The sequence below is a fragment of the Castor canadensis genome, chromosome 5, assembly GCF_047511655.1.
Source record: "Castor canadensis chromosome 5, mCasCan1.hap1v2, whole genome shotgun sequence".
Lineage (NCBI taxonomy): Eukaryota > Metazoa > Chordata > Mammalia > Rodentia > Castoridae > Castor > Castor canadensis.
The window spans coordinates 86,506,403-86,533,779 of record NC_133390.1 but is presented as its reverse complement, the minus strand read 5'-3'; the positions used below and the strand labels follow the sequence as shown (position 1 = coordinate 86,533,779).

The window sequence follows — 27,377 nt, the reverse complement described above, 5'->3', positions numbered from 1 at the left end:
CAGTGAGGGCAGAAGAGGAGCCACAGATGTGGATTCAGCTGAAGTCTCACATCAACCTGACCCCCTGGGAAATGTTAGAGCATGGAAGCACCTCAGCTGTACCATCTTGGGACAAAGTACCAAAGTAAGCCATGGGTGACTCATAGGCCCTTAGGGCAGGATAGAACCTCTGGGGCATTTCCTGGCTAGGTGGCTCTGTCAGCTGAGGGCAATTCTCAGAAAGCATGATGGTGAGGTGTGATCAACTACTCTTGAAGCAACTGCAAGATGAATGGGCACACCAGCCTCATAAACAGGAACTGGGAAGGGTGTCAACACTCTGCTATCATGCTACACATGGGTTTACTGAGTTTTTTGAAGACTTGATTTTCTTTTTTTTTTTTGAGCAGTTTTAGGTTCACAGCAAAATTGAGAGGAAGTTTCAGAGACTTCCTGTTTTTTCCCTGTCTCTATACATGTATAGCCTCACCAGTGTCTTTCACCAAAGGGCTGCATTGTTACAACTGATGAACCCACATGGACACATTGTCACCACCCAAGGTCCATTGTCTGCATCAGGCTTTTTCTTGGCAGTTGAACAACACATATGGACACAGTCTATAACCAAATCTAAAACAGGTCACACTTCACTGTCATCCCTACTTTCTTCTGTCCCTCCTACCACACCCCCTTTGACTTTTTGGTCTGATGACCTTAAATTATCAGGGTAGAGACAGAGGGAAGGAAAGAAAGGCACCAGGAAAACCCCCACTCCATGTTCTGGGTGAAGGAAGAACTCTAAATCTATCAATTTGTTCATATGTCCTGGTGATCAGCAAATTTATAGGTTTTGCCAGTGTTGATCCTTTTGTTCTCAAACAGATGACCTTAAAGGTCCTTTTAAGGGGCTCTTGGCATATGAAAAAAAGGAATTAAACACTTCAAGAACCCAACATACCCTGACTTGGCTTGGTAGGTTCAATTTTTAAATAGCTCCCAATCACCTGAAAGGTCATCTGTTAAATAAACAGCCCAATGGGTTTAGAATGTAAGTCTCAGCACATTTTACTGGTCTTTGGGGGCCCAGCTGAAAAAGGAGCCCAATACCAGGGGATCTTCCCTCACTTTGCAGGAAGCTAGAATGGGACTTGATCCAAATACCACAATAAATCTGAAACAATGGGAGATATATATCTAGCTTTATCTTTTTTTCAAAAACTTTTTTTTTATAAGCCAAGCCAAAATCTTCCCAGGAAAATAATAAAAATTTCATGCCTCCCAGAGATCCTCCTACATCCCTTTGAGAAACAGGCCTCATGAAGAGAAGGTGTAGGGACCATAAGTTAAGAATCCCTCACTTGTTTCTGGTCTGTACTAAGAAGAAAGTAGGTCACTTTTCATTTTCTAAATATAACATTTTGTAACACCTGTACACACCCTGAGAATCACTGCCTTATTAAATGGCATTGTTATTAACGTTTATTGACCAAGACTGATCATTCCATTTTTAATTATGTGATCTTCCCATTTAATTTGCCACTCATGGTCATGAGCATTTGAGAATCTAAAAGTCTGAAGGATAAATTGACCCTAGCTAGTGTTGGCCTGGGAGGGATAGGGTGGATAGGGTGGAAAGGGTGTGTGTGTGTGTGTGTGTGTGTGTGTGTGTTTAATGACTTTTTATACTGTTTAGGTACTCAATAAATGTATCCCAGAGGCTTTTGCCAAATTAAGTATGCCCTAGAAGATACATTTTATGTTCCACCAAATTAATTACAAAAGTCTGCTATTGTTTATCCCTACTTCAAAACACATGTGGAAGCCCTAATGTGATGGTATTTAGAGAAAGGGACTTGGAGAGGTAATCAGGAGGACAGGTCCCTGATCTGATGGAATTAGGGACCATGTAAGAAGAGATGCCAAGAGCCACTTCTCTGTCACTAGTCTCTGAAAACAGAGATCATGGGGGGCATAGTAAGAAAGCAGCCATCTACAAGCCAAGAAGTGGGCGCTCACTGGAGCCTGACTGTGCTGGCATCTGATCTCAGGCTTCCAGGCTGCAGAACTGTGAAAGAATACATTTCTACTACTTAAGCTACTTGGTCTATGGTGTTTTATTTATGGCAGCCTAAAAACCAAAATTTCAAATTCTAAATTCACAAGACATTTACTCACTCTGAGCCATGGCAAAAACATAAAGTAGGAGGCTTTTGTGGATAAGATTATCTTTAAATAACTAAAAAGCAAAAGAAAAATGAAGACAAAAATAGCATATACAAGGCCCCATGGACACATGATCTATTGTTAATTCATTAAAATATGAAATATAAAAATGCCTGATTTCCTCTTTAATCCCCTATCCAATTGTGCCCCTAGGAAAAGCCACGCACAAAGAGGTTAGAGCCCAAATCTTACGGGGACATACTTAGGTCTAGAGATACTAAGCTCTTCACAGAAAGTTTTGGGAAGCTACTTCATAAATCTTGGCTAGAGCAAGAAATAAAGGGCCTCCATCCAGTGTCTTGATTCAAAGGCACAGACCTCTAGTAATGCTGTCATCCCTGCAGCCATCATTCCCTAAGAGGGAGTTCCTTCTCAACGTGAGAGTCCTGGCCAAATTAGAGCTAGACATATGAGCAGCAGGAAATCCATTTTGTACCATTTAGGTGGCATAAGATCTTTCCTATTTCTCCCTCTTCTAATTAGTGAGGGGCTGGGACTTGAGTGATGCCTTCCTCAGTGTCTGAGCAGCCCATGTCACTGCCTGCTTCTGCGCCTCACTCTGCATTGGATCCTACCTTTAATCCCATGCACGTTAGAGACTGGGTCTTCCTGGCTAGTTGTAGCTCTTTCCGTATTGTCAATCCAGGGAGCATATTCCACTCCATTGCCTTTGCTTTAGGAAAATACACATGAGCACTGAATTACTGGAATGAATGGCACATGCATTCCTTCCTACCAGCAGGAGCAACACTGACTCTTACCAAGTTATCTCTGGTCCGAAGTCTTAAGGACTGCCTTCTCTCTCTCTCCTTCCTTACCTGTTGCAGCTTTGTAGATAACATTCAAGAAGGGAATATTCAAAGGACACCACTTGCTGGATTATATAGTTAACATCTAACTGGATATGAATCTTAATGGGAGAAGGGAGAGGAAGAATCCCTCCCCCCTTTCTTGTCTTTTCAGAAACTGGTTCACTGGCTCACTTTAACTCCCTTCTCCCATCTTTATCGGCTTGAAATACCAACGATTGTACCAGGCCATTTGGATTAGATTAGGTCAATGAATAAACACCTTGTAGACCGATGAACCAAGATGAACGAGATAAGCCTGAACTAAACCTCATCACCCTTCTGACTGTTTTCAGGGTGGTTTGCTGGCCTTATTTGATTATTCATTGAATAATTATTCAAATTATAATAAGAATAATAAGAATATTAAAATAATTATTCTTTTATTATTCTTTCACTTATTATTATTAATAACATAATTAATAATAATTAATATTATTCTTTAATTATTCTTTCACTTGTTTATTCACTAAATATTTACTGAGAACCTATACAGGTGACAAGTCCTTGTATGTGAGGCTCAAGGAAAGCTAAAACTAGTAGGACAACCTCCTCACCCTAAGGGAATTCCTGGTTTAGTAAGCAAGAAAAAGTGTAAACACATCACAAAATTATAATATAGCCTGTTTAACACTGTATTAGAGTACTCTCTCATGAGTACAGAGTGAAGGGATAGTGACTCATCTGGCTTCAAGAGATCTCAAGGCCACCTCTGTCATCTCTTTGGGTTAGAGCTCAGGCCAAATGAGCTAGAAATCTAAGCAGGCCCCTGGATCACAGTCTACAGGACTCTTCAACAGGCATATATTGGGCACCTCCTGAGGGCCTTGGGCAGGGAGAGGAGTTATAGACAGAGAGAGGATATAAGGGGCAGAAATAGATGGGCAAGGGGCACCCCTGAGACTGACACCTGAAAGAAGTGTGACACATCTTCCTCCCAGACAAAGGGGAATGAAGAGCAGACAGTGATACATGGAGAGAGGAAGCTGAAAGACTTGATATTGGAGGGTACTTTTGCCTACTCAGCAAGAAGGCCAGCACAGCCATGTAGATAGGAATAGAATTCGAGGTTCTTATATGAAAGCTAAGAAAATGTCAGATGCAAGGGCAATTTAGGGAGGTTTCTAGATGGTAGGTAGAACCTCAGCTGGTGACACAGCCAGCAAGTACTAGAAAAGACAGCTTAGTCTAGCAGTGGGGTCAGGAAAGAGATATTACTTAGAAATTGGAAATCTCTTGGAATAAGTTAAATATTAAAAATAAAGCTCTATAAAAAGTTGTGAAAAATCAATATGAGCTATCTGTAGCATTTAACATTTCTTTAAAAAAATCAGTACTTACCTAGTTCTTGCTTCAAACTGTGGATTCCCTTGGCCTAAAACAAAAACACAATAGCACTCTCAAACTTAAGCAAATTCGAAATGATTTTATATGTTGATAAAACGTAGAGAGAATACTATGAAAATATATGTAAGTATGTAGATCTTGATCTTATTTTCCCAGAAATTTACTAAATGTTTCTGTAGACTCTGGCAACCTCTGGTCCTGGCTTCCCTTCCCACTTCTTCTACCCATCCTGCTGGGTCCTCTGTGTACCTTGATTTTGGGTCCATCCAAATTTCAACAGCTAGCTCCCTTAATACTGAATTAAGGAATAAACAAAGTACCCATTAAGTGTTTGTTTTTTTTACTTCAACCCAAATTCTATCATTAGGTAAGGGACAGGTCATGAGTCCCTGGACAGTGATAAGAATCAAATTCTTTATCCAGGTGTTACCCCAGGTGTAAGAACAACAACAGATCTCAACATCTCAACTCCAGTGGCTCCCTGTGGCCTATAACTCTCTAAAAGGTAAAGTCTTCAGCCTGATGTTTGAGGCCATCCCATTTCCTCAATCTTATCTTCTTCTACTCTATCCATACACTTCTCAAGCCAGGCTCCAAATCATCACCAAATATGCTTATTTAGAAGCAGATCTATGATCTTCAAAGGCTGGGGCCTCTTTTTATTACTCATGTGACTGGCAGGTGTTCCCGGTTGCTAGTGGGACTTCAGCCTTTATTTCTATGAAGACTGGGACTTGCCTTGTATTCCACCTAGAGTACTGCCCTGCATAGTTGCCTGTGGCTAGAACCCTTCCCTAGTGGGCCTGGACTTCCCTCACAGTGCCCCTCTACCCTCCAATCACAGGTGGTCCTGCCACAAATGAGGAGGATGTTCCAAACCACAGTGCCTGACTCTCTCCTTAACTTCTGGAGCAGCCATGCCCCACCAATCAGCTCCACTCTCCTCCTCCCTGCCCAAATGCTAGCTGACCCAGTGGATACAATGCCAGCTGCCTCCTAGAGGCCCTGACTCCACATCCCTCCCTGGCTCCCAGTGTTCTCTCCCCTGTCCCCAAGGTCTCTGCATGCCTTGCCTTGAGTACAGAGTTCTTATGCCAAACAATCCCAAGGTTGAAAGGTGGTGTAGGATTGGGTACAAACGAACTGGAGTGCAAATGTTTATGTCAGAGCTTTGTAAAGTACTAGACAGGTGTAAATTGCTAGCATTCCCAATGTTCTCAATCTTAGATTCTTGGGCACCACCCTCCCTCCATTGCTTGGACACTCTTGAACATGCATCTTGGCCCTGTGAGCCTTATCTCCTCACAGGAGTCCAGCCAAGGGCCCTGGCTCCCATTCACTCCCACTGTCCACTGTAGGTCTCTCTCTTGGAGCCCTCACTGTTTGCATCATCCGTGGTGACATTTCATCAGACCCTGCTTGGTGCCCCAGGCTCAGGAGACCTGGTTCTGCTTAGTTAACTGAACTTCTGTTTGTGTGTCTGTAAAAGCAAGGGGCTGGGCCACCTCTGGGCCTGGGGTCTGATTTTGCTTCTTACCTGGATTTTACATTCTTGTCACAACCTAGAGAGCTCGGGGCCAGGCCTTGAGGAGGGCTTGCGAATTGTATGTCTGAGTTGCTAACTGAATAAGCACCATGCCCTCCTAACAAATGTGGTTTTTTTTTTTCTATAGGTTAGGGTAGATTCAGTAAAAATTTAAATTGTAGATTCAGCTCAATATTGTTAAAAAGTCAGTTGATCTACAGATCACCAAATTGATTCATAGATTTTTCACAATCCCAATCAAATCTCAACAAGTTTTTTTAAAACAAATTGACAAACTTATTCTAAAATATATAGTTGGCCCTCTGTCCATGTGACCTGCATCTATGGATCCAACCAACCATGGACAGAAAATATTTGGAAAAAGAAATTGCATCTGTACTGAAAATGTAGAGATTTTTTTCTTGTTGTTATTCTTCAAACCATACACTATAACAGCTATTTATATATCATCCGCATTGTATTTGATATTAAAAGTAACCTAAAGATGATTTAAAGTATATAAGAAGATGTACATAAGGTAGATACAAAAAACCATGCCATTTTATGTAAGGGACTTGAGTGTCTGCAGACTTTGGTATCTACCAGGGGCCCTGGAACTCATCTTCCATTGATACCAAGGGACAACTGTATATGGAAATGTAAAAGATATAGAATAACCTAAACAACTTGAAAAAGAAGAACAAATTTGGAGAACTCAAACTACCTAATTTTAAATCCTATTATAAAGCTATAGTAATCAAGATAGTGGGGTATTGATGTCAAGATAGAAGAACAGATCAATGAAATAGAATAAGACATACAGAAATAAATGTACTTATATGAATAGTCAATTGGAGAAAGAATAGTCCCTTCAACAAAGGACATTGGGCCAACTAGACATCGAAGTGCAAAAACACTGGACTTCAATCCATGCCTCTCACCAGATATGAAACAAAAACAGAAACAAAACTCTCAAAATGGATCAAAGATGTAAATGCAACACTTAAACTACAGCACAACGAAACTTCTAGAAGAAAAGATGGAGAAAAAAAATTTGTGGTGTTTAGACAAAGACACTAACAGCATTATGCTCAGTATGGAGGCGCAGACAGTCTGTTAAACAAACTGTGTTTATTTGGTGTCTCAGAATGCAATTTGGGGAACACAGATTCCAGTAGGAAACAGAATGTGCCCCATCACGGAAGGGGTTTAGAGGACCTTTTAAGAGCAAAAAAGAGGACGTTTAAGTGAGTTGCATGGTTTGTTTGCCAAGCATTACGTTGGGAAGATAAGCTTAGATTTGTAGTTCACCAGTTCAGCAAAGATCAGCTCAGACCATGCCATTGTTCTCAGAAAGAGTGTAGCCTATACAACCCTCAGGATGTTCCTTCTCAGCAAAGAACTTTCGTTTGTCCTGCTGGAAAGTTCATGAGATGGAGTCTGAGGCACACCATGAAGTCACTGCTGTCAATTTCTCCCACGGTCCATAAAAATTTAAAAACTGGAACTCATTAAAATTAAATTTTTCTGCTCTGCAAAAGTTACTCTGAAGAGAAGGAAAAGATAAGCCACACACTGAAAGAAAAACATTTTCAAAGCATATAGCTAATAAAGGATTTGTATCTAGGAGACAAAAAATTCTCAAAACTCAATAATATTAAAGGAATGAGCAAAAGAGACTTCACCAAAGAAGAGGTACAGATTGCAAAGAAGCACATGAAAAAAGCTCAACCACTAGTTACTAGGGAAAGCAAATTTAAGTCCCAGTGACATGCCACTACTCACCTATTGGAGGGCTAAAAATAAAAAAACAGTGACAAGACCAAGTGTTGGTGAGGATTTACATTAAGTGGAACTCTCATACATTCTGTATGAATATATGACAGTATAAGCACTCTGGAAAACAGTTAACAATTTCTTAAAAGTAAATCTAGATCTACCATATGGCTTAATTGTTATACTCAGGTATTAACCCAAGAGAAATGAAAACACATATCCAAATAAAGATTGTACTTGAATGTTCACAGCAGTATTATTCAAAATAGGCAAAAAGTGGAAACAACACAAAAGTTCATTAACAGGTAAATGAATAAAGAAATTGGGTATAATCAAACGATGGAAGGCTACTTAGCTAGAAAAAGAAATGTCCTGTTGTTACATGATGCAACATAGATGAATCTCAGGATAATTATTCTGACAGAAGCCAGATTTAAAACAGGATATACTGCTTGATTCTCATTATGCGATTCTAGAAAATTTATACTAATCTAGAGTGACAGGTGGCAATCAGTAATCACCTGGGATGGACAAGCGAGGAGCAGGAGAAAGGAAATCCAAAGGGGCACAAGGGACTGCTGAGGGTGACAGACATCTTGACTGTGGTGATGCTTTCAGGGTATGTGCAGATGTTAAAAGAGTTATCAGGTGTGGGATAAAGCTCAATGGTCTTCAGCATCAAAACAATTATTAAATTTATTATGTCATATACCTCACTAAAGCCATTAAAATTTTTGTGGAATAAGGTCCTTGTCCCTTTTTTAAGGCAAAATGCATATCCCTAGGCACTGATCCTAACTGTTCTAGTTGCACAGTTCTGGGGTAGGACCCATAAACCTGCATTTTAAAAAGCCCTTCAAGTGATTCATATGTAGGTGATCCATAAACTGCACTTTGAAAGATTGCTCTAGGGAGTAAGGATTTCTAGAAAGATCTTGTGAAGAGAATGTTGTTCCTGGGGGAAAAATAAGTAGCTTTTTCTGCTACAGTTGTCAATCTTGCAGTCCTGAGCTGCTAGGGCCCTCATATTCAATTATCATAGCATACTTAACACAGTATTAATAGTTGGAAGGCAAAAGTAAATCATAGCTATCCCTGTGGTTTTATCTTTATACAAATGAAAATCAGCCATGTGATTTATTTTATTACTATTTCTGGCAGAGGCCTATAGTTTAATTCAAGTACTTTTGTCACTCAGTTTTTATGACAGAAAAGCAGTGTTGTAGTTTTCCAGTCACACTTTAGTTTGTCTTTTCCCACACGGTCCATATGATGTGGAAAACCTCATCCACCCTTGCATCTTCCCCACCAGCTCATGAGCAGAGGCATCACTGAGAGAGCAAAGTGGTTGTTTTCCTGCCAAGGGTCTGAAAGATAAAGTATCATTTCATCTTTGTAAGAAATTCTCACCTAACACATAAAATCATCGCCAGTATAAATGATCAGAACTAGACTCTCACACGAGACTGGCATTTCTTAATTCCAGCAACATTGCAATATTAGAACTCCCTGATGAAGTGTGATGTGACTTTTCCCACTGCTGTTATGAGGATCAATTAAAAAAAATGTGACAGGGTAAAAAGCCAACTTGAAGATGACTCAGTTATTAAACGTGAGAGACATCAGTGAGAATGGTAGAGAAAAACCCTCCAAAAAGTCTCTTTTACATAAAAGCATGGGGGAAAACTATCAAAAATTGACAGAAACAAAAATTTTCAGAACACTGAAAATTAAAGGCTTGCAGTAATTTGGAGACAATTTGTTAGAGAAAAGCAGCTAACCCTCAGTATGAGCAGTGAGCTGGGTGGCGTTTTAACTTGTCCTGTTCCATCCTATCCTTCCCCTCCTTCTTGGGGTAGCCTTGGAAACCTACAGCCTGAAATGATGGTGAAAATTAGTATACAAAAATTTACACAAAATGAATTAAAGACCTAAATGTAAGAGTTACAACTATAAATTATTAGAAGAAAGCAAAGGTGTGACTTTTCATGACCTTGGATCAGGCAATGGTTTCTTAAATATTCAATATATGAACAACCAAAGAAAAAATAAATTGGACTTCAGCAAAGTAAAAACTTTTGTGCTTCAAAAGACACTATCAAAGAAGTGAAAACAAGGTATAAAATAAGAAAAAATACTTGCAAATCATATTTGACAAGAGTTCTAGTATCCAGAATATATAAGCAAATCTTACAGGTCAATGATAAAAAGATAAGCCAATTAAAAAATGGACAAAGGACATACACATTTTTCTAGAGAAGATATACGGAGGGCCAATAAGCACTGGAAAAGATGCTCAACGTCATTAGTCATGTGGGAAATGCAAATCAACCACCAGGAGGTATCACTTCATACCCACTAAGATGGCAGTAAGTAATTATAATATCAACAACAACCAAAGATGATAACAGAGCCATTGACGAGGAAGTGGAGAAAACAGAACCTTCGTACATTAAGGATGTGAATTGGCTATGATGCTACTGCTTTGGAAAATAATTTGGAAGTTCTTCACAAAGTTAATTAGAGTTACAACAGAGCTCAGCAATTCCACTTAAATACCCAAGCAAATGAGAAATGAAGACTCACATAAAAATGTGTGCACAAATATTCGCAGCACTACTGTTTATAATATCTAAAAACTAGAAACAACTCAAATGTTCATCAACAGATGAATGGATAGACAAATATGACTGTTATAATTTGAATGTGTCCTCTAATGTTCCTGTGTTGGAAAATAATCCCCAATGGAAGGTGGATACTAATGGGAAATGTTTGGGTCATAGAGGCTCTGTCCTCATGAAAGGATTGTTGCTATCATTGTGGGACTGGGTTAATTATCCCAAGAGTGGGCTTCTTATAGTAGGATGAGTTTGGCCCTTTTTACATGCATACACATGTACATGCATACTCTCTCTCTCTGTGTCTCTCTCTTCTCTTTCTCTCTCCCTTATTACAAAAATGAGGCAGAGAAGACCCTCAGTAGATATTGTTCTCTTGATCTTGGAATTCCTAGTCTCCAAAACTGCAAGCCAATAAATTTTTGTTCATTGTAAGTGACCGAGTCTGTGGTATTCTTAGTCCATTTTGTACTGCTATAATTTAGTCACAAAACAGAAGGAAATACTGATACATTCCCCAACATGAAAGAAACTTTTAAAATGCTAAGTGAATGCATCTAGAGAAAAAGAGCTACATGTTTTGTGATTTCATTTGTATAAAATGTCTAGAATGGGAAACTCCAGTAGAGACAGAAGTAGATTAGTGTGAGGGAAAGATGGGAGTGATTACAAATTGGTACAGGATTTTTTAATGGAGGTTTAAAAAATGATTATACAATCTTATAACTAGGCTAATTGTATGCTTTAAGAGAGTGCATTTTATGGTTTTTTAGTTATATCTCAACTTCTGAAAAATGTAGTACAGTTTCTGAAAAGTGGTTTTGACCATATGAATCCCTGTTAACATTTTCTTGGGTGGCTTTTGGATATTTGATTGAGAAGTTGACCTTGGCAGTGGGTGAACACAACTAAAAAGAGCACACCAACATAACCAAACACATCCAGGCACATACAAAATCCCTCACTCTATCTAACCCAAGATAGATTCTTCCAGAAACTGTGAAACTGTGGGCAGTTATGTTCCTGACAAACCATTCTTTCGCAACATCCTACAAAGCTGGAGTCAATATAACTTTACACACTGAAGTGAGCAGAGGTAACCTACCTTTAATATTATTTTGTTGCTCCATCAATAATTTATTTATTTCTGAAAACCAACAATCTCTGATTTCTTTGGAAGCTGCCTGCAATTATAGATAAGAAAATACTGTGAGTATCAGATCAGCCTGAGTACTAATTGCACAGGGCTTTTATTCTCTGAGTGACCTTTAGGGTAATGAGACAGAAGACCCTTGTCAAGTTATGGGAAGTCATTAGGAAAGTGAGTAGGACATCTGTGGCATGGCATGAAGCTTACCTGTAGTATGTATTTCTCAAGTCCATTTCGGCTGGCAATTTCAAACTTTTTATTGCTCCCCCTTCCAAGAGGGCGAATTGAAAGTGACACCAGCTATTGTAAAGACAGAAGAGGAATGTTGTATACCACCATTTTCTGGTACAGTGCCATCTGTCTTGTCTGTCTCAGAAGGTAACAGAGACTCTGCTATAGCCCTCCATGCTCAAGTGAAGCAATCATCTTTTCTAACACCTGTTTCATGGATCTCTATATAATACTACACAAATAAGTCTCCATTCAGAAATGCAAATAAAGACAACTACAAATAAATTATTTTAAACACAAGAGCATAAGAGTGTGTGTGTGTGTGTGTGTGTGTGTGTGTGTGTCTGTCTGTCTGTCTGTCCTCCTCCCCTCCCCCCTCCCCATAGGGTTGTGATGATCCCCAGGTGCAACAAGGCCCCTTTACCTTCATAAACTTCTTAAAGCTGTAATGAGGAGATAAACCCTGGTCACTGGGCTCCATTCGAATCTTACAGAACACTATTCCCCTTTCAAATAGATAGATTTGCCTCTGGCTGGGCTTAAATCTGATAAAATCCTTCATTTTATAACGATCCTTATGAATTGTCCAGACACTGAAAGGACCATGCATCAACAGCTTGCCCAGTTTTCCGATATCATCCTTTAAAAATCACACATATGCAAGAGAAAAAAAAAAGAGGTCATTAAGTTACCTGACAGGGAAAGAACCCTCAGGGTTCTGTTTTCAAATTATAAAGCATGCTTCTTTGAGGTTTACAATTCTAAAAGTGCCAGCTATCTGTAAGATAAAGTATATAAGGGCAATTGGTTGTCTGACATTTTTGTCTCATAATTCATTTGAGTTAGCAGTGTTCTGTTTCTTCTTTGTGTTTGATGCTTGACAGTTTACTTAGAAACGGCAAGAAATTAACTTTTTAGTTACGTTCAGAGAGACAGATGTTTGTTGCATTATAGACCTATGGTATTCTGCTTCCATCTGCAGCCTAACATTGGCTTGAGCATCTGAGGACCTGAGTGCATGAGGTTTGTTCTGAAAGGAGAAAACCTGGCATGACCTAGTCTTTATAACATTGTAATAGAAAGTGTAAATTTCAGAGCGAGTGGACAGTGACAAAATAGTATCAAATGACAGATTTTTAAAGAAATCTACTTGGCTTCAAGTGCAATTGAGCTTCAGCTTCTCTCTCTCTCTCTCTCTCTCTCTCCCCGCCCCCCACAGCAAGCCTGCCTTTCCCATATATTACCTGAAAACCCAGATGAGATGACCCTGTCTTCTCTGAGCTCTCTCCCAGGGGTAGTTGAGTATATTAAAAATAAAGTATTTTATCTGGTGTTTAAACAAACTAAATCACTTAAAGCAGATAGTCAAGAATTTATTTTCATGAATCAAAACACCAAAGTGAGAAGATCATTTGAATGGAACTAAGATGAAGGAATTTCCCTGAGTTACATCTAGCAGACATAAATCTCTGATTTTTGAGAAGTTTTTCTTTTTTTAAAAATAAAATTAATATCAGAAATAATATGTACATCTTTTATAACTGACTGAGAATTTTTGTGATGTACTTACTCTGATATGTTGAACAAACTATGAATATCATTTTAAAAAGAATTGACTAAGCTTTTGAAACTCTAAAATGAAAACCCCAAAAGCAATGAACTCTAGTCATGTCTGTGGTACTTACAGTATATTTTCCTGGATTAATTTTCCCTATATGCTTTGTAAAATTTGCATGTGTAAACTGTGGTGAATGAAACCCCAGCCTTAGAGCCTCCTTTCCCATAAGCACAGGGCTCCAGTCTGTGTCACCCGGGCTCAGCTCCACCATGTTCCCAGGTGGATAGGTGGATGGGTCAGGAGGATTTTGCAGGAGTTTTCCATTCTGTCCACATTCTTCAAGGTCTCACTCACATCTTACCACCCCAGTCCTCAGAGAATGCTTTCACCTTTAAACCCATCCATTGTCTGTAGTAGAGGCACCAGTACTGCAGGAAGTGTGCTTATGTGGTCATATTTGCCACATAAACAATTGCTATGAGTAGTTTCTATTCTTAAATGTACTTATACTCCATTTCATCCCACAAATTTGATATACCTTACAAAATATATACGGTATAGGCAGACAGAAAATAACTGAAGAAATTAAGATGAAAAAATGAAGATAATGAAATACAATGAAGAGATTGTGCATAAAATCCATGCAATACAGCCTTGTAACCTGCAGCAGACCCAGCTCTGACCTTCTAGAAGCAATAGAAGGAAACATGTAATTTATGTGATTTATTATTATGTTCAAAGACATACACCAACCACTAGCTCAAGAAAAGCACAGCAGTTCTCGTTAATAAGGCATACGAGAAATGTCTCCCATAGGAGAAAGGGTTACTGGGCCACTGGGGACAAGCAACATCCTCAACCACATCTCACAATGGACACGAATATATTTTTAGGTAAAGCTGCTCATAAGAACACATTGGTCAATGTGGAGGAAACTTCATAGCACAGCTATAAAAGCAATTCCAAAAGAGACCAGAACAAAGGGGGCCCAAAAGATGAGGGTGGAGATCAAGTCCCGGTGCACCCTCCCTAATCTGTAGAAGACTTGGTAAGGTTATCTGTGTGTCTCTACCAAGGTTCGGGGATGTTAGAGAGGAAACAGCCCTGAACCCAGCCCTGCTAGAAGGGGTAACCTGAGTCAGCCAGGCTTTGGGCTTTGATATCTCTGAGCTTCCTTCCCAGCCCATACATCATCACAATTGCTTGTATCTTGGTAGACAACTGACCTATGGACATGAATCCAGGGAGGGCCAGAGTAAGAAAGGGATGTTGGGTGGCCAGTTCCTCTCTAAGTGAAGAAAACTGAGGAGAAGGCAGAGCCCAGTGGGAGTTCCAGCCATAAGACATTTTCCCAGAAGGCAGGTAGCGGAATAAATGAGAAGAGAGCTGTAAAGAAGATGAATCACCAGAAACTAGGAGGAAGAGGAAAAGGCACTGCTGGATGGAAAGACCCAGTCAGCAAGGGGAGAGAGGAAGGGCCTGCCCACACGCTGGGAATCCATGGCACACAGAGGTAGAACACACAGCAAAAGCTCTGAATCCCTACCCCGGCTGGGCCCCAGAGCTGCTATGGAGTTTGGACTTGTTCAGTTCTTCTCTGTATGAGCCTGGTTCTTGTCATAGTGTTACTTTTCCTGCAGCTCTGTGGGTCAGTGTTCCCAGTGAGCCCATTGTCACTGAAGGTCACTGGAGGGAATCACTGGGTCCTTCGAGTTTGGTTCATCTTGCATAAATGTTGTTGGGATCAGGCACCTCAGTACTTGAAGTGAACAGTGGGTGAGGACACATTTCCTGCCCAGTGTGATGAAGTGTAGGCAGCATGCATGCCTGTGCAGAGGCCACCCAACCTCCACAAGAAAGTGGTAGGGAGATTCCCCTGAACAAGACTAAGATGCCCTTGGACAGTTTTTTTTTTTTAATTCATATGTGCATACAATGCTTGGGTCATTTCTCCCCCCTGCCCCCATCCCCTCCCTTACCACCCACTCCGCCCCTTCCCTCTCCCCCCCTCAGTACCCAGCAGAAACTATTTTGCCCTTATTTCTAATTTTGTTATAGAGAGACTATAAGCAATAATAGAAAGGAACAAGGGTTTTTGCTGGTTGAGATAAGGATAGCTAAACAGGGAGTTGACTCACATTAATTCCTTGGACAGTTTTTTAACCAAAAATATCTTTTCTTTCCAATTAGATTGTAGTTGGCCCCAAGGCTAGAGGCTACATACGCAACTTTTTTTTTAGCTACTTGTCCTATCAGAAGTATTCATTCATTTATTGTCATTAGTGGTACCTGGGAACAGGGGTCATGAAACTAACTACTGAGCACTGTGAGGCACTGCATATTTATTTAAGAAGTTAATCCACTGATTTCCCTGTATGGGTTGAAGTGTCCCCCAAAAGACTCATGACCATTGGAACCTTAGAATACGACCTTATTTGGAAAGAGAATCTTGCAGAGTTAAGATGATATCATACTGGATTAGAGTAGATCTTAATCCAGTATCCAGAATCCTTACAAAAAGAGAAAACAAAAATACAGAAATTTACGCCCAGGGATGAGAGCAACGTGAATTCAGAGGCAGAACTTGGGGTGGTGTAGCTGTCAGCTAAGGAACTCCATGCATTGCCAGCAACCCCCAGAAGCCAGGAAGAGACAAGGACTCTTCCTTGGGGCCTTCAGAAGGACTGTGGCCTGTTGGTACCTTGATTTGGGGCATCTAGTCTTCGAAACTGTGAGTCACCTAATTTAGGAAAGTGTGGCTGTATCACATAGTGTGTTGAAGAACTTGACTGTGAGTCCACAGATAGAACACAGGGGTCATCTCAAATAAATAAGCAGGTGACAAGTCAGACAGCCTCCTCCATACAGAATGTTTGGCAAAATAAACTAGTAACTGTTGCCATTTTCATACACAGGCATTTTGTAGCAACAGCTCTGAGATGAGAATTTCCAATGTAACTATGGCCAAGTAAAGACCTGGGCTGACAAAGTGAGCCCAGTGACACTCGCCTCAGAAAGAGAGCCCTTTTAGGTGCCCAGGGTTTCAGCCCTGGCATTGAGAAAGAATATTATTGACAGAGTTCTATACTTCTTGTGTGAAGAAGCAGGAAACACCTGGATAAATGCATCCGCATGCAGCCTGGTCCAGAAACAATAAAGCAGAAGCTGTGGGAGGCAGTGATCACAATAGCTAGAGACAAAGGTTCCTTCCTTCCCAGCCTGTCAGGTCCCCCCAGCAATTCAGCGTGGGCCATTTAATCAGCATCTGCCCAATGCCAACCACAGTTCTCAGTGCCCTCCCTCAGATTTTGTCCTCATTTCCTTCTACAAACCACCCTTGACATAGAAATGGTGAGAGTGGAAAGATGCAGAGGTGATTCCACTGAGTCACTGAATTTATTTACTCTGCCTTCTCTGTGTAGCCAACACTATGTATGGTAAAGGAAGTAGAACTGAAATAGAAATAAAATACCTGGTCCTAGCAAGTCCTTTATTGAATTATATAAATTTGTTCCAGAAAAGAAAACTGTCTCAGCCAACTTTTACTATTAAACTTTAGAACACATTCCTGGAAGGCAGGATTTATAGGCATCACTAATATGCACTGGTAAACAAACTCCTTTTAATTTTAATTTTTTGCAGATGGAGGGAAGTAAATTACATATCAATATTCCATAAAGCAAATTCATTTTAAGACTTTTGTGATTACATTGAACTGAGGACAGATTTTCTACAACAGAAAAAAAAGTAAATATCAGCAGGGAATTTTTTTCTAGTTCTTTTAATGATAAATTGATCCACGAATATTCAGTTTCTTTCCTTTACAGAACCAGGTTAATACCGGGTTTCAAATAGAAAAATTAAGAGGCTAAGCTCTGGATTAATGCATGCATACCACATGTGACAATAAACACCTTATAATAAAGCTGCACAAAGTGAGACAAAAAATCTTGGGATCTTTAGATGTGAATTAGTAGTGATTGAGTTGTTAGTCAATGCAAATCAGAATCAGAGAGAGTATAGATGGTACCCTGGAAAGGGAGTAGTAAGAAATAGTCCAACTAGATGACCATATAATCTTGGGTTAGTTAGTCATTCTTTTCCTGGATCTGCTTTCAAGTCAGAAAGTTGAAAATACCAATGCTTGCTCCTCCATAATTCAACAGGATTCTACAAAACTATCAGAAAACACTGAATTAATGACTCAGTAGAAAAGAAATCATATAGCATATGTCAAAGGTACAATTCTGGGGACACATGGGGAAAAAAGGTCCTTTACACTTAGCATAAAATCTCTAAAATTTTATAAACTGGTTCATCTTATTTACACACAGTCTGGCTTGGAATGAAAGCATGTTATTTCTTCATCCTTTCCTCACTATTTCCTCCTCCTGTGTTACTTACACTGAGAATAATAGCTGGGATTTCCTGCTCCGTGTATTGTTTCCAGGACATTCAGTTGATTCAGAGAAATGGATATCTAGCTAACAGAAGTATCTGACATATGATTCGAGAACAAAAGAACAGAAAGATGTTCCAAACTGATTACACAAATTGTTCCCTTGACCTTCCTTAGCTGAAGACGGAAAACGTATTACCAAGAATATGATCCCTCTTGGCACGCACCCTAATCTCACCCTGTGGGTCCGATACCCTCTTGAATCATGCATTGGCAGTAAGCAGAGAGCACCTTGAGTCCCAGAGGATGAATGGCATCACTACCTCCCATCACAGCAAACCAGGGGCTGAGTTTCTGGGATGCTGTCCAGACAAATACCATGAGACAGGAACACGAAACAATGACTTCTTCCTCCTAGTTAATTTGCATACTTTGACTACTGCAAGGACAGAAACGAAAGATCATTTGATTTGCCAAAATTTCAATAAACAATATATTAAGATTCGGGTAAAAAATGAAAAAAAAGAAGAGAGAAGGAAAATATCTGCTAAAATGTAATTCTCAAAGCCTTGAGCCCTATGTGGTGGGCAGATGTCTACCTTACCCCCCAGAATATGAGACCATCATGGAGAATGGCAGTCAAGAAGAGAACCCTGGATTATCTGGCCAGGCCTCGTGGAATCACCAGGGTCCCTACAAGTGGCAGAGAAGTAGAAGAGATCACACAGATGCGATGTGAGAACTGCACCCCCTGTTGCTGGCTTCGAAGCTGGAGGAACAGGTCACGAGCCAAGGACTATGAGGAATATAAGTGGTTTTTTAAAGCTATAAAACAGGGAAACAGATTCACTCCTAGGGACTCCAAAAAGGAAAGCAGACACCTTTATCTTAGCTAATGAGATTGTGTGGAACTTCTGCTCCACCCTCGAATTGCAAGATGAGAAATTTGTGTTGTCCTAAGCCACCAAACTTGTAGTGACTTCTAGTTATGAAAGTGATAGGAAACAAACACATTAAGTCAAAATCTAAACTTCATAGTGGAAAACAGTCAAATATTAATATTAACCATTTCCCAGTCCAACAAAGATCCCAGCTGTGCCTGGGATGCCCGGAAGAGGCCTGTCGAATTAACATGGTCCTAGAGCTAAGATGACTGAGGCCAGCTGCTGGCCTTCCGCTGCAGCTCTTGGTTGTCTTTAGATTAAGGGGTGTATAAAGTAGACTTGATGGACCTCTTCTGTGATCTGTGATGGAAAATGGGGCTGGACTCATTTAGGACCCGTTTTCAAAATACTTTTCACATTGGGCTGGGGATGAGCCTCAGTGACATACCATGTGCTTAGCATGCACAAGGTCCTGGGTTTGATCCCCAGCATTAAACACACACACACACACACACACACACACACACACACACACACACACACACACACATACAGTCAGGAAAAAATACTCCACAGAGAGACTCTGAGGCAGAGGAGAATCTTTTAATATTTTAATAATGCCATGAGTTAGAAAGTAAATTCCCATTCAGCACTGTTCCCTTTTATAGATGTTCCAGCCTCTGTGTTTCTGGATTGTCCACAGCATGGGTCAAACCTTCAGGACTCTGAGCAGTATTTTCCAAAATTCCTGAAAATGCTGAGGGGCTTCTCAGAATCTCAAGGCTCAGGTTTGCTGATTGACCTAGGTGACTTTCTTCCTAGTCCATGGATTATTCCTCACACTGTGCTACAACATCTCTACCTTTGTAACACAATGCCAGCTCTTCACATAAACAATTCCAACACTTGCTAGGAAACATACCGGACATCCAGAGACTGCTGCTAGGTCCACCGCCAACTCACAGGACTTGATCAAATCATCTACCACTGCCAAAGCCTGCTGGAGTTCAGCTGAGAATGCAGAATCCTCCGTCCTCTTTGGCCCATCCTGTGGAAATCAAAAGCATATCATGTACCGAGGGGAACCTGAAAACAGGACTGAGCTTAGGAGCCACAGGTGCAGCCAGCACTGACTGGGAAGGGGAAAACATCACCTTTCTCTCTACTTCCAAAGCATAGTCAGCAAAGTGACCTTTGCTGGTTTGCAGTGTCTGATGTGCAGTAGAGATGAGTGAGATTGTCCACTGGACCTTCTGTACATTATAGACGAGGAAGAAAGTTCATAAAATCACTGACATTCTATTCCTGCCCCATAAGAAACATGGCACAGCCTTTTTCAAGGATGAAAAATGCCCATCCTTTTTAAGCAGCTTCTCTCCTTGTTACACCTCTACTTCCTGGAGATTATTGAAAATGACACTTTTGAGTAGCCTGTTCCTCTACTTAATGTGAAAATTTTATTTCTGTGGGTAAAATTATACATAAAGTCGTCCCAGAGGAGGATATTTCTAAACTCCTATAGAGGCAAAAAATGGGCTCCTATGTGGAAAGTTGTTAGTGATTTACATGTCAGAGTCATAACATTTGTTGGTGGCATTTGCCACATGGAATCTCCTTCAGCTCTGCACTTCCTCCCTTCACTCCTGCCCCAGTCCTGTCCAAATTCCATCATAATGAAAGATGCCAAAGAGAGGGTGTGGCGAACATGTCTTTAATCCCAGCTACTTTGGAGGTAGAGGTGAAGACAGAGGATGGATGGAGGTCAGCCTGGACAAACTGTATCCAAAACAGTTTCTGTGTCAAAAACAGAACAAAGACGAGGGCTGGGGACATAACTCAAGTGACAAGAACGCTTGCGTAGCATGTGCAAGGCATTGGATTTAATCCTCAGTCCTGGAGAAAAGGCTGTTCTCAAGGATAGCAACTGCTAATTAAAAGGAGCAGTGTTCTGATTGTTACCACAGCAACACCTGGAAAGATACCACAGTGACGATTGTTTCAGCTCTAAAGGCTTTTGCTTGGGGTTTCGGGATTTTATTCCTCTATTACTGTACAGCATATTTATATGTCAATGTCACCTCGTAAATAAAAACAAAGATTCTGGCTCATTCTGTGTAATTTTTTTTAACACTTCAATTTTGGGGGCAGTACTGGGATTTGAACTCAGGGATTCACACTCCCTATACTGGGGCGCTATAGCTTGAGCCATGCCTCCAACCTTAACACTTGAATTTCTGCAACAAAGACCGGATAGCTCTTGCTACTTTCCACTAGCCCCAACTAGTTGCACAGTCTGATGTAGTGAAAGGGTACTGTATTTCTCTCTCTTCCTCCCTCATTCTCTCGTTGCATTTCCTTCCTCTTTTTCTTCTCCTTCTTCTTCTTTTTCTTTTTCTTTTTTGAGACAGGGTCTTGCCCTCAGACTCCCAAGTGCTGGGATTACAGACATGCACCACCTTGCCTGGCTCATTTCTTAATCTCTGCTGAAGCACTGGGTATTGGCATCTTTGGATCAGAGACATGAGTGACAAGGCTGATGGGAGAGATCATGCCACCTCCACTGAACAATGTGCCATGGCTTTTTACCTTCCTCCTTACAATAAATGGACTCCAGTTCTTGCTGTGAGGCAACAAACTCTCCCCTGAGTTTACTTTACCAGCATCAAGAAGGAATTAAAAGCTCTCCTCTCAGGAGCACCTGCCTCCTCAGCCAGCACTTTCATTTTCCTTTCAGGCACCTTCCTGCCTCTAGCTCCTCTCCTGCCTGCTAATCCTCCTTCCACAGACACACCAGGCAGTTCTACGCTGTGGAACGTAAAGCTCACAAAAGTCTCTAGATACTTTTTGAACCTCGCAAACCAGAGCCAGCTTCCCTTGCTCCATGGTCTAAAAGTATCCACCTGATGCCTCTAGCATCTGTCTTTTCAAAAGGTCCTCATCACACATCCTGAGTGAAGAGGATGCACAAATGACTCTTCCTTGAGACAGACCTTGAATTTTCTTGTGAAAACTAGAGTCTTCTCTAGGAAATTGAAAAAAAAAAAAACATACTGCTAAGTCACAAATTTATACCATCTCTTCCAAGGGAACCTTGAAGGTCTGTCTTAGAATTCTCTCTCTCTCTCTCTCTCTCTCTCTCTCTCTCTCTCTCACGCGCACGCGCACACACACACACGCACACACGCGAGAACAAGACTTAATGACACACGAGAACAAGACTTAATGACTCTGGATTAGATATGCTATGAAGAACAAAGAAGAAAATACAAATCCCACATAATCTTGCCAGACAGGAAAACCACAGCAGAAATTCAGTAGTACATACATCTAGTCTTTCAGATACACATTTTTACACACTCACTTAATTTTGAATTCCCATTAAAACTTATTTATAAGGAAGGAAGAAAATACATTACCACTTCTCATCAGGCTGCAAATCCCAACTGCAAAACCTGCTTTTAATTTTTTTCCCCGACTATGAATTATAGGATACATACCATTTTAGAAAATTTAGACAATGAAGAGCATAAATGATGAAAATAAAATTGTTGCAAATCCTCCCACCCATAGGCAAACACCATTAACAGTTATATAAAATGTCATATTCCATATCCAGTACCTTAGCTGAGCCTCCTTCTAGGTCACCTGGGTCTATGTCCACATCTTCAGGAGACTCAATATCCAGCAGAGCCTGCAGGAACCCAAAAGGCCTATTGAAAATCAAGAAGCAGATTGTGGACAAAATCTCCTCTGTGAACAATCTGTAGCCAATGCTAATGTGAGGTGTGCAAATTTGTAAGAGGGAAAGAATGAATGCTATCTTTGCACAGAGTTTTTTCCACATAGAAACCTATCATGCACACCATTTTGTCATGTGCTTTTTCTCATTCAACAATATACTCAGGAACATTTACCCATGATATTACATTTTTCCAAAACATGGTTTTTGTTTGTGGCAGAGTGTTGCATCATACAGATAAACCATAATTGAATTGTGGCAATGGATAATCATTTTCTCCACTGTTAAACATTTAGATTCCATAACTTTTTGTTACTATTGTAGTAATTTTTGTGCATTTTCCCTAAGAAGTTCCTAGAAGTAGAATTATAAATGTTAAGACTTTTGAGGCCTATTTCCAAGGTCTTCACAGGAGGACTGTGTTCCTGCCAACTATAGACGATAGTTTCATTCACCAGCCCAGCCCCTCACCACCAGGGAGCATCACCATTTTATCACAAATCTTTGCCAAGTGAGGCCACCGAGAAGCCCTGCCTCACTACTGTTCCATTTTGATTTCCTCAGATACCAAGTGACATACAATTTTTATTTGTTTAAGTTTGCTATTAGTAGCTGTTCTTTTGAAATCTGCCTAGGTCCTTTGTTATTTTAGTTATTAATCTCAAAGAGCTCACTGTTAACTAAGCATACTGATCATTTGTCACCTATTTTGCTAATTTTTCACAAGTTTTTCATGTGGATTTGTTTTTAACAGTGCAATCTATCCTTTCTTTGATATTTAGAAGGGATTTCCTACACCAGGATCCAACAACCCTTTCTAAACCACAAGGCAGTTGGCTCAACATCCAGTTGTGGATAAGAACTGCAGAATGAGCTTCCTTCCTCATGGGAGGAAGTCTGTACACTTCTTCCCATCTGCACGGTGTGCCAATGGTTTGAGGGAGAAACTGGTCCTCTGTGGGTAGCAGCCCTCAGCTCATCACAGACCCCAGGGGATATTGTATAGTGGTTCTTTCTCTCTTTTTTCCTCAGTGAAAGGCAGCTAACAAAAACTTCTAAGTACCTTTATCCTATACTATCTCATTTTGATTCTCCCCAAAGGCACACCCAGAAAGCACTATTACTTTAATTCTACAGTGAGGAAACTGAGGCAGGGTGAGTTTAAGTGACTTAATTTCAAGAAGCTTGGAAGTGTCAGAACTTGACCCAGGATGATTAACTGCCGAGGCTGCTTTGTAATCACTGTGCTCCCTGTCCTCCTCCTATGGTAAAGAACTCAGCTAGGTGTGAAGATGACCTCTGAGGGTCCAGTGGGAAGGCTTCTGAAGTACAAATGATGTGACAGGATATGAGTAGAGAAACAAGAGGCCCTAAGTGAACACTGTACCCAAATCTTCCCAGAGCTGCTACGCACAGAGGGAAGTAGTTATTCTTCCTCTTCCCACACTGTATGACTGTCTCCTTATCTAAACTAACAGCTCCACATGGTATAAAGCAGGCTGGAGGTCAGAGCTGTGCTGCACCTTATATGCACAATACTCACCTGCTCTTCACAACAGGCTTATGGAGGAGAAAACCAACACTCAAAAGGTAAAGGTCTTAAAACTGCTAATCAGCTATCAGCTAATCAGCTAATCTGCTAAAGCAGACACAGCGAGGCTAGAGCCACTGATGGGAAGCTGAAAAGGTAACTTCTGAGGATGGACTGCTGGGCAGTGAGCTTGCCTTCTCCAGCCTCGGTGTCCTCACACTCCAGAGCTTTGCCAGCAGGTCTGATTATGGGATTACATAAAGAAAATGAGTGGTGGCAAAGTAACCAAGAAATAGTCGATGCTCATTTTTGTTCATTTGATTTTTATTAAGAGACAATAGCCACTGGGCAAAAGAAGAGCTACCCATTTCTCTTGTGGGTTAACTCAAAAAGCAACTTAGGGGTGGCCTGAACAGTTCTCTTATGCTCACAGGTGGGACCAGCCTTGGTTGACCTTTGTGTCCTGCTAGGGATGTCTGGGGCAGACATACTGGTGTTCAGTCCCCACCATTAGGGAAGGGAAAAGGTGTATGTGTGTGTGTGTGTGCGCCTCTAAGGGAGAGGGAGAGGTAGAGGGAGAGGGGGAGAAAGAGAGAGACACTTAGGGGTCCAGACACAGCAAAATTATTCTGTTCTGCGGCTCTTGGGCTCATGCTAAGATTCTCAATAGAAGGGTGAAGGGGGATGCTACAAAAGGCAAGGCGACTGCAGTTTTGCCTTTTCCCTTCTGATGGGGAGAGCAGAGGGCTGCCTCCCATCCTTAGCTGCTGGCAGTGGCTTGCAGCCCTACCCACATGGCCCCCAGACCTCTCCTCCCTTGTCATAGTCTCCTAGAGGTTCGTGCCGTGGCCTGCATGTTGGCCTAGCCAGGCTCCCAGGTCCCTTCCAACTCTGACTCTGGTATTTTTCTCACTGAGAACTGGTTTAGACTTGGAAGACCAGGCAACTCCACATGTCTAAGGAACAGAGCACCATAGCTCGGGCATCTGCCTTCCCAGAAAACACCATCTCAGTGACTTTACCTTCAACACCAGCTGGTATTTTATCAGTCTCTGGCTTGGTCCTCCAAGATACTTAAAAAGTGAGAGACTGTGGTCCAGTTGGCGCTGGCAAACCTTTAAAAGCGAAGCAGAAAGGATACAAAACAAAACCAATGAACGACACACTCACAGAATGAAAGCAACAGCATTTAGATATAATAAACAAATGGCCTCCTTGTGGACAAGAAGGGAGGCTGTGTCGACAGGCCCATGATGCTTTGGAGTCTTCTAGGCCCTGGGGAACAGCATGTGAAATGAGAGAATGAGGGGTTGCCCAGGTCAGTAATTGTATAAGTGACTAGGGAAGCGAGACCATTTTCCCTTCAGTGGAATTTCAAGTCCTTCTGAAAAGGAGGTAGCCCACGTTCAAGGTGGGGGCAGAGTGACATCTATTGTGGCCATTTTGGCTCTGCAAGTACAATGCTTTCTCATATTATTCCTAGGAGCCCCAAAGTGTGGTATTTTTGACTTAGTTCCTCCTAGAGGAGGACACTGGGGTTCTCACCATACCCACAGCTGCACCTTCACAGACTGGGGCCATGTACACCCAAGGAGCAGCATCGAAGCTTCCAGTGTGTCAAAGTATGGGAGACTTTGAACTAACAGAAATCCCAGGGCCAAATTCCTCCACTTCAGACTTTTGATTTCTTTAAAAGTTCAATGTACAGGAGAACGATGGAGGGTGTGAATTCAACTATGATATATTGCCAGAACTTTTGTAAATGTCACAATGTACCCCAAGTGCCACAGTAATATGATAATTTAAAAAAAAATTCAATGTACATATAGACATGTTCCAGGGACAACAATTGGTGGGAGACTTGACAAGTTCAACATTACCCCAAAGTAGGCACAGTCTTGACACTCCTGCCAGATTGCCCTTGCTCGGGGAAGATTTTTATGGTATTTAAAATACATTTGGAGGTCTTCTTTCTGGGTGGGAAAAAAATTAGAACAAATGAGCCAGGGAATATTTTTGAGTAAGTGCACAGGTGATACAGCTTATTCATTCATACAAGAAACCCGAGGATTTCAGTGTGTGAGGAACTGGCGCACCCTGTAAATAACCTTGTGTTGGGGTGAGTGTGTGACAGGGAGGGGACAGAGGGCTATGAACAGCACAAGTACTCCACACGGACATGAACAGAGGGCTGTGGGAGTGTCTAGAAGGTCTGATGGTAAATAAATAAATTCACAAACACAGATTAATTTTTATCTTCATTTTTCCTCTCCTGCTTTTTGTCCAGGAACCAGTATGTCCCCCAAACAGTACCACAGTGAGTGACAGAACTGAAGGAAGTACACTGTTGGCTGACAGTCCTGCTCTTTCTCTCTCCCCACCCTCTCCTTATTACAGTCATCATGATGTCAACCCCACAAAGAAAACCAAGAACTAACTAAAAACTGGAAATACACCCAAAGGAAAATGTGGGAATTCGATAACAAAACCTAGATCTATGCCATTTGGGCCACCCTCAAAGTGGCAAGCTGTGTCTCTGATGTCACCTTCAGCCTGCAGCACGAGACTCAGACTCAGAGGCAGAAAATGTTATGCAGATGTCTCAGAGCTAGTGACCAAGAGGTTGGGTTCAAAGTGCAGTTCAGCCTGTGTTCTCCTTGTATCCAGTCCTCCACTGGCTTGGCAAACATCTCCTAGTGGCCCAGATGGAGGGGCCCCTCTGCAGTCTTCTTGCCAACTTCTCTCTCTCCATGGGGGAACTGTGCTGTCCATGGAGTTCCCGCTGCTCAGGGGGAAGGCCATAGCTAACCCCTTGCAGAACTGAGCCCCTCTTCTCTTGCTCAGCCACTCTTGACTTCCTTCATGTCAACATAGGTTAATTTTGCTCTCACAGCTTCGACTATGTCTATTCTACTTATAAACGTACTGCTGGGGCTGGTGTGCCCAGAACAGAATCCTTGTCTACCATGCCTGAGGCCCTCAGCATCTACTCCTCAGCACCAAAAACGCAAGGTCAAAGGTGTATTGTTGTAGTGAACGACTGCTCTTTCTCTAGCTCTTCCCTCTCCTGTAGACCCTAGGGAGTCATTTCAGAACTGCTGCACTTCTGCCCTTGGCTATTTACTCCAGGAAAACACATGCACACACACACCACACCCCCCCACACACCACACACACATATGTACATACCACACACACACACACACACCACACACATATGTACACACTACACACACACACCACACACACACACCACACACCACACACACACCACACACACACACCACACACATATGTACACACCACACACACACACACACATACACCACACACCACACACATATGTACATACCACACATATTACACACACACATACATAACACACACACTACATGCACATACCACACCACATTTAGGATGAGAGATGGAACTTGAGAAATGTTATTCGGATTGGTTAAGGAACTAGAACAATAATTCAGAGCTTAACTATAACATGTTTGTTATCCATTCACTTCAGAATTACCTGTTGTAATCCCAGATACTTGGGAGGTGGAGATAGAAGGAGCTTG

General features: G+C 41.3%; 1 protein-coding gene across 8 annotated transcripts in view; it reads right to left on the bottom strand.

Moving 5' to 3' along the window:
• The window catches only part of Mcf2l2 (MCF.2 cell line derived transforming sequence-like 2), a 210,382-nt gene that overhangs the window by 10,162 nt on the left and 172,843 nt on the right, over window positions 1-27,377 (bottom strand). For all 8 annotated transcript variants that reach the window (XM_074073657.1, XM_074073654.1, XM_074073653.1 and 5 more), the window contains 9 exons: window positions 25,689-25,781; window positions 24,831-24,923; window positions 22,158-22,229; window positions 19,461-19,586; window positions 12,122-12,337; window positions 11,674-11,766; window positions 11,422-11,500; window positions 4,392-4,425; window positions 2,778-2,875 (listed from right to left, as the gene is read on the bottom strand). In XM_074073657.1, the coding sequence (XP_073929758.1) occupies window positions 2,778-2,875; window positions 4,392-4,425; window positions 11,422-11,500; window positions 11,674-11,766; window positions 12,122-12,337; window positions 19,461-19,586; window positions 22,158-22,229; window positions 24,831-24,923; window positions 25,689-25,781 (904 nt within the window). The remainder of the gene's footprint in view (window positions 1-2,777; window positions 2,876-4,391; window positions 4,426-11,421; window positions 11,501-11,673; window positions 11,767-12,121; window positions 12,338-19,460; window positions 19,587-22,157; window positions 22,230-24,830; window positions 24,924-25,688; window positions 25,782-27,377) is intronic.